Source organism: Clarias gariepinus, chromosome 9 (assembly GCF_024256425.1).
Source record: "Clarias gariepinus isolate MV-2021 ecotype Netherlands chromosome 9, CGAR_prim_01v2, whole genome shotgun sequence".
NCBI classification, from domain to species: Eukaryota; Metazoa; Chordata; class Actinopteri; order Siluriformes; family Clariidae; genus Clarias; species Clarias gariepinus.
The window spans coordinates 19,759,888-19,768,534 of NC_071108.1; the positions used below are offsets into that span (position 1 = coordinate 19,759,888).

Below are 8,647 nucleotides of genomic sequence, written 5' to 3' on the forward strand. Positions count from 1 at the left end.
AAATTCGTAAAAAAAAGAAAAAAAAAGAAAAAGGGATTGTAAGTAAAAGAAAAATATTATTGATATTTTTTGGAAGGTTACTGTAGGGCCTTTGTGTGCACATGGAAGTAACCGAGCCATTTAAAAGTTTGAGCAATGTCGTTACTAATACTTATTGCATTTGCCTCACTCTTCCCAAGTGTAGTATTAAATAAACTTAGCATGACCAATAGGAAACCTCCGAATGGGGGGAAAAAAAAAATCTTGACCTCGAGTTAAAGAGGTCCATGTTTTCTTTGGATGCTCAACTGATAGTGTGTTATCTTCATTATTTTGTAAGCAGGTCTCGAATGCGGCGTGAAGTCCTTGTGGAAGGTCCTCAGGATAACGATGCTGATGCAGATCAAAACTTCTCTCCTTCAGTGAGCTGCAGTCCCATTTCAGATACAGAAGAACGCAAAAAAGCCCATTCGATTATCAATGGCCCCACAATGCTAAATGTCAAACAGGAAGTGGAGGAAGAGGAGGAGACATTGCATATCAGGCAGGATGCATGCACTTACATGGCTGTGCGGTTCACAGAGATGAAGACTGAAGAGGAGCACATGTCTGGCAACAGGGACCTGACGTCATGTTGTCCTCAAAGTCTCAGGCAGGATGAAGCTTGCATCCACAAACTCGTTCCCGGATCTCTTTCCTCAGACAACATTCAGAAAAGCAATGCAGTCACAATTGAAGCTGAAAGCAATTCACCTGTGGACCCTGCGAGCTTCAAGACATCATCGGAGGCATGCCGCAGCAGCCTGGAGGTGTCCCTTGACTCGCCCTCAGCTGCCTCCTCGCCTGGCCTGATGATGTCTGTTTCACCTGTGCCGTCCTCGTCTGCCCCCATTTCTCCATCTCAATCTCTCCATTCCAACACCAAGATCAGTAAGAGCACACAGAGGCGTGATGAGAAAATGGCCAACCTTAGCAACATCATCCATCGACTTGAGCGAGCAGCCAATCGAGAAGAGGTGCTGGACTGGGAGTTCTAAAAAAAATGAAGAATGAAAATACTATGACCCCCCCCTAAAAATGGGGTTTTCTCACTCCTTAAGCTCTTGTCTGTTACATTTGCCTGTCAGCAAGAACACAGAAAGTGATATCAGCCAACCCAGAGATAAAATATTGTCTTGTTAAAAATTTCGGGTACTTTAAACAAATAATATTTATAAACTTGTTTTAGGTTTTTTGATAAAGGTATCCTTCTTTGACTTATATATTACAGCACTAGCTGTCATCTTTTAAACCAAGGGAAAAAGAGATACTTGGATGTGAAGACTTTGCAGCTATGGTGTCATAAAATGCACACTGAAGTTCTATAGATTGCCACTGGGTGAGATTATTTCAAAGTGAGACCTCTGTCTTAAGCCATCAAAAGCACTACTTATTTAAAAAAAGAAAAGAAAAAAAAAAGGACTCTGACCAAATTTGCTACTTTTTGAATAGCATTTTTTCAGATTTTGTCTGTAAAACAGGACAGGTAAAGTCAAATAATGTTGAGAACTTTATACAGACTTATGGGATAGTCCTTAAAGACTCTAAATAGTGAACGATACATATGTACTTAGTTTCTTGTTGACATGTTTTTGGAATATTTGTTACACAAGCGTATAATGTGTGGTTGTACATGTTGTAGAGATTGTCTGCAATAGCCTTTTCCTCAACAAGATGTAGCATGGTACTCAAATTACCCTCATATTCTCTATAAATTGTATCCTGTGATTATACTTGAGCGATAAAAGTGAAAATCCTGGAAAATTCGACAAAAAAAAAAGAAAAGAAAAAGTGATTGTAAGAAAAAGATTATTGATATTTTTAGTGAAGCTGTTATCTTTTTTTTTATTATTTAAGGTTACTTAGCAGTTTACTGTAGGGCCTTTTTGTGCACTTGGAAGTAAGTGAGCCATTTGAAAGTCCTGAGCAATGTTACTAATACATGTTGCATTTACCTCACTCTTCCTCTGATGCACTGATCTTTTACACACATGGGGCAGGGCAATACCCATAACTCAGCATATGTTTCTGAAGTGCGGATTTGATCTGTAAAGTTTAGAATGTTATGCCCAAAAGTTCTACCAATAATGATTTAATCCATAATTCAATAATGATGTAATATAAACTTGAACCAAGTCTCAAAGACAGGAATACCACAGGAAGTGACGGGGTAACATTTTCAGTGGGAACATTTTAGCATGCATATGTTTTAAACTAACTGTTTATTCCTGATTTATTGTTGGCACTAATACAGTACGTTTAGGAATTCTGCCCTAATCAGCACAAGTCAATCTCTTGCTTGTTGGTTTTCTAGGATCCCATTTAACTCGTGTGTGTGTGTGTGTGTGTGTGTGTGTGTGTGTGTGTGTGTGTGTGTGTGTCATAGAAGATGTGGGTAGAAGTTGCAACCTTATAAATAGGTATCATTTATTTTATACCTCAAACACTGACCCTAATTTATTGTATTTTTGCATGGGCTGTCCAATAACATGAGAGAATGTGCTGTAATGTGGATGTCCTCATCCTCGTCTGAGAACCGAAATCCAAATAGGCACACTTACAGTTTTTACGTGAGTAAAGTAAGTACACTGTACTTGAGTAATAAACACAGAGTTTGTAAAGATGTTAAGAAGTACACAAAGTTTTCACATAAACATGCTAGTTCAAACAAATCCTCTGCTTTGTGTCCTACTCCACAATATGGCAACTTTTCCATTTGAAATATGCATATACCTAAAAGTTATTAGGGTGCTTTCATGCTAGGCATTTTACTTCTCCACAAAAAGTGCTAACTTGGAGCATCTTTTTTATTGAGATAAAAAAGGCAGCTCACTGCTGAAGTGGAGGCAGAAAGTCCTAAAACAGAGAGAGAGAGAGAGAGAGAGAGAGAGCTGCTTGTGCAACTTCAATGTAAAACTAGCAAAGCTGTTATTTTTAGTTACAGTAGATTGCAAAGTTGGAATATTAGCAATGATTTTTTTAAATTGACTGTAGTAAATCTTATTAAAATGTTTTTTCACTAGCACTCTGTCCTCCATGTTTGTTTTCCTCATGTGCGCTCCAACTTGCAGTCTGATTGATTGGGGGGGAGGGGGGATTAAAAAAAAGCACTTGACCTCACTTTTGTGAACTTCTTTGTTTCTTTATTTTCTTTCTTTCTTTTTTTCATTGATTTAGGAAGTCCTCCACAGTGGACAAAAACACCACAGTTGCAATGAGGTTTCCTGGAGGATAAATATAAATGTGTGCCAGTGTTTGAGAGGAAAATGTTTAGTGTGAAAGCAGCCTTATGTGAAACACAAATTGGGTTCAGAAAAGGAGCAAAATTAAATAACTTTAATTATGTTATAAATTTGTTAAATCCCTCAAGAGATTTTAAAGAGTTTACTTTCAGTGGACTTCAAATGCCAAAATAGGATCTGAAACCATATGTTGTAGCACTACTATTGGAGCGCACCGGAATGACACTAAACCATTGTTGTTGTTTTTTTCAATTGAGGAGAAAGAATATTTGCATAATCTGGTTAAAATTTATATAGATTGAAAGCACTTAAAGATCCAATCATCGTTAAATGTTATGCATTCCATGGAAGCAATAAAAACTAATGTAATGGTCCAAGTTGACATATTATAATTTAAAGTGTGTTGATTGATCCACAATGTCAACAATTGTATTAAGCAACATGCAACCCATTTCACCCTAAAAGTTGCTACTGTAGTACACTGGATATAACCGTGTTATATTGCCAGCTAATGTTAATGAGTAAAAATTAAAAGACAGCAAAACATACTTTTAATGAAGCTTTTCCTTAGAATTCATTTGCATAGTACATACTGTGAAGCTACTACATCCATGGAATTGCCTAATATAACACTAAGCTACTACCACACAGCATTCTCAACATTATAAACCAGTTAATTCTAACATTCAGTTGTGTGGTCAATTATAATTTTATAATTAATGCAAACTTACTACCACAAAAATAATGGCAAGTGAAAATATTGTAAATATTAGTAATATGTGTTTACTATTCCTTAATATAAAATTACACTACCAAACCTTTCTAAACACGTTTTACAATTTTAAGTATTATTTTTCTTGTTGTACTGTCAGCTAATTTAGGTCATTTTAATTCTTTTCCCAGATAAATGCAAAATTGTCTGCTCATAAAATGGGAAAAAATTAAAGGGTACAAACTAAAAACAGAAGTCTCCAGAATCTTACATTTGGTTTATTGTAATACATAATAATAAGTAAATAAATTTGACCAAATTCAAAATATTTTTACTTGCTAATATTTGAAGTGGACCAAACAAGCCCCAACCGTAACCATGCGACTATCATGGGTGCATTCTGGTACTTAAACAAATAGGATTATACTGCTTGAAAATTAGAAAGGTTTGCTCATTAATCTAAAAAGGAACTGGTCACATTTTAAAAACTTTTCAGCCTGTAAACAGTTTTATCAGCAACGAATTTGGTGACTAAAGTCCTCCACTCAGTCAACTTATACATACAACTTCACATACTGTATCCTTTAAGTAATCAAAAAATTTTCTAAAATTTGGTTGCATTATGCCGATGTATACTGAAGTACTTTTAAAATACCTTTTATTTTATTATTTTATTTCTTAATTTTCCTAAGTGCAAGTGTTTTTGCTACTGAGTTTATTTTTTTCTATATATTTTGTTGGTAGATGTAGATCCCAATACCTCATGATAAGAACTACTTTACAGCACTTACCTTTGTTACCTTTATGTTTGAGAATAGTGCAAATATGAAAACTAAACTCTTTGTTCCACAAGTTTTTGCCTTGTTGTATTGTTGAAGTTAATAGTAAAACACTTGAAAATGTCTTATTAGTACTGAAGATTGGAGTAATAAACACATGTATAGAGATATGAATATTACACATTTACGGGGTAATAATATCTTTAGGGTTCTTGTGACTAGTGTGCTGAAGTATTTAAATAGAGTGTACAGTTATATTAACCAAACACACTGAGTCAGACCTCATTTAGAAAACTTGCCCATGTTCTAGAACCTTCTCTCAGGGTTATCTAGCTTCTTTAAGCTTTATCAAACCAGTCAGGTCACATTGATGGTTAGTTTAAATTGTTTGACTTCTGCTTAATTTTTCTACAACACAGAGTGATTTTATTTAGAACCTAATTTCTCTGTGTTTTTCACAATTTCTAGCAATTGGAACATACTTGTTACCTGAGAATAAGATCATCTAAAAGTTAAAATTGAAAAAGCATGGTATGTGTGTATGCTTATTTTAATCTCTTAGTCTTTAATAGTTTATGAATTTTTTAGCTGATTTTTTTCCCAAGCATGTTAGTTTGTTTAAAAGTAAATTGTCTTATAAATTGTGTATCATATTTTAAGGTATGTACCATACTCACAGTTTTTTGATGTCATTATCTAACCTGTTATAGCATAATAGTTATACAGTTATTTACATAAAACTATTTCAAATACTAGTATACAACATGCCCATGTTTAAATCCTAAAACATTTCACCTAATCCAATAAGTATGTGCCTTTGGCGAGCCAAATACATATGGTGGTACTTTATGACTGTTGTGTGAAAACTGCAAACAATATCCAGGCACTGGACATTTATTACACACAGAAGTCACTGGTCACTTCTGAATACTGACACTGCCCCATTTCTCCCTGCAGCAGAGATAATTCATAACAGCAAAAAAAAATAAATGCTGTCACCTGAATGAGATTAAACTTCCTTACAATACTGTTTAAATTCGATTTTATTTTTATTATGACATTATCATCTTTTTTCATACAGTTGTTACATTGCCATCATGAAAAATAATATGTTGACTTTTGCACCTCGTGTAATCTTAAGTGATGACTTAAGTAAGTTGGAAAACAGTTTCTTGCATGCCATAACTAAAAGTTGTTAGGACTTAGTCATGGTGATACTCAAAAAGGAACATGATTTATTTCAAAATTATATTAGGCATAAAGATCCTGTTAATTCTGGTACTCCTGTGTTTTGTAAAATATCTCTTTTAAAGTATTCAAGCCTTTACTAAAATGGAAGTAAAATTAGCCTTAAAGTCCTAGATGTGTGAATTATGGCCTCTGCAGAAGGCAATACAGAATTTCATTCTGAGTAGCAAAAAAGTAGTAGTGGACTGAAAGTGTATGAGACATTATCCTTCCCTTTTCCTGTGAAATATTTCCACTTTGATGCAAGTTTCATGTGTCATGTGTCACAATCATATGTATCAAGCCACTCTTGAATACAGTACATCATTATATAAAAGCCACTGTCTGTTTTTTTTTCCCTACAACAATTTAAAAGGAAAATGTACACATGTACACATTGTGATTTTAAAATGATTTAAGCATTTAGTAAAAACAGCACAGCAGGTAGACTTGCTGATTTACAGCTCCAGGGTTCCTGTGTTTGAGCCTGAATTTAAGTTATCTTTTCTTATTTGTGTATCGTCTCTCTATTGTTGTGTCTGCAGAATTTGTATACATGTTATCCACCCTCAGTTTGGATCCATTGTAACCCTGAACAGGATAAAATGATTTCTGGAAATAGATTAATAAAATTTGGTTTTAGGGTATACTTGAGGATTTTTTCCCCCTGCAAATAAAATGTATTCATTTAAAAAGTAACTGTCCAAATTTCTAGCCAGCTTCTCAGGCCTCACATTTTTCCCCTGCTCTGGGAATCTAATACCTGGGATATCATCAAAATTAATATTTACAGAAATGCATACAAAGCCTCACAGGTTAAGGTGCTAGTTCATTTGTATTAGCTTTGATCACAGCATTTATATGGTTAAAGGTTTCAAGTTCAAACCTACAGTAGATATTTCAAACCTATAAGCAAATATAAAAAATATATATATTTTTTTATATAAGCTGTTATGGCTTTTAAACCAACTTGAAGTAATATAGTTTTATCTATAAATAAGTCAATTTGGCTATGTTGTTACCTCTTGTGGATGATGCAGACAAATCATAATCATCCATTGAGTCAGATGTTTAAAGTACATTAATATTTATATTTAGCTTTTTCAGCAGTAAGTATGTGAGCTTGAACCGTCAAACTATTCTTGAAGAACACATTTTTTACCACCTAAATTTTAAAAACCATCACAATAAGCCATGTGTGTATAAAATGAAAACAATGTGAAAAAATGCATAAAGATATATGTGAAAATATTTGTTTTAGGTATGCATCATGACGAAAAAGAACTGGTGTTATCGATTTCTTTGATGGATCTGATGTGTCTGAACCAGATGGAGATTCAAAATAGTCAATATTTTTTTTTCAACTTTCAAGGTTGACATTTGCATGTCATTGACATTTATGTTTCTCTATTTTAATATTATTATTTTTATTGTAGTTTTCATTGTATTATTTTATTTAACTGTCAATGTGTATTAATTCTATCCATTCTTGCACATAAAATATGATCAGAATGCTTGGGCATCCTAAAGAAAGAGAGTGAGTGTGTAATGGAGAGCAAGAGAGAGAGCGATTCATCAAAATTCTGACTCATGAACACTTACTTCATGTAGCATTACATAATCATAATAAAGTTCAGTATTTACAAAGGCCTGTACATTTTTCTCACAGCCACCACACAGGTCATGTGACCTAGCTGACCACTGCACCTGCTGGATTGAGGGAGGAGTGCAGCAATGTGTGAGACCCCTGCCAGATGCTTCAAAGACCTGCACTGATGAGAATTTGCCTGGATTGCCATGAAAAAGAGGAGGCGCACTGCTGTTCCTGTTTATTTAAAGAGCACTACAGTACATTTACACAGACACAACTACTGAGCCACATCACAAGGCTGTTGTTCAAATTTGCATGTAAACTGTTTTGGGAAATTATTTTTAAAACTGTTTATTTTACTTTTTATTGCTGAATATGATGTATTTAAATCTGAATAATAGTAATTAGTCTAAATAATATTTATACTTTAACAAAAATAACCAGGCATGTTTGTGTGCAGTGAACCAAGCATATATCTTTTCAGCATAATGATTGGAAATCACAATTCTTTTGACTTCTTACTGAGAGACAGATTCCACATGTAATACAATACTCCTAATCAACTGTGCACCTGTTAACGTTTTACTTGTTAGTGAAATAATGAGATAAAGTCATGATACTGTACTAACAAAAGAAAACTAAGCATAATAATCAAAAAAAAAAAAAAAAACCCTCTTCCTCATTCTCATAAACAGCTTTTTTGAAAGGTGTATCCTTTGGTCGAGGAAAAGACACTGTGTTTCATAAGGGGCTGCATCAGGCAAAGTAACCATCTAAGGAGATTGCTGCCCAGTACATTATAAAAAGTGCTGAACTATCATCATTGTAGAAAAATTTGAGTGAGTAAATGAGTTAGACACATGGGTGTGTCAGGAAAAGATAGCACATAAAGTGATACACCCATTATGAATAGTGGCCAATTTATAAGTCTCTGGAGGCAGTGTTATGATCTAGAGTTGCTCCAGTTGGATTTGAGCTCTGTTTCTTACATTTTTCTACTGCAACTGAAAGAACCAGCTTGGATAGTGTTTAAATGCTTTAAAACAATTTTAGGATTGAATTAACAATTTTGTTGAAA

General features: G+C 34.1%; 1 protein-coding gene across 3 annotated transcripts in view; it reads left to right on the forward strand.

Moving 5' to 3' along the window:
* The window catches only part of cux2b (cut-like homeobox 2b), a 118,925-nt gene extending 114,006 nt beyond the window's left edge, over positions 1-4,919 (forward strand). For 2 of the 3 annotated variants that reach the window (XM_053504873.1, XM_053504875.1), the window contains one exon: positions 320-4,919. In XM_053504873.1, the coding sequence (XP_053360848.1) occupies positions 320-1,016 (697 nt within the window). In that variant the 3' untranslated portion in view covers positions 1,017-4,919. The remainder of the gene's footprint in view (positions 1-319) is intronic. The other variant, XM_053504874.1, reaches the window with a different exon arrangement.
* The last annotated feature ends 3,728 nt before the right edge of the window (positions 4,920-8,647 follow it).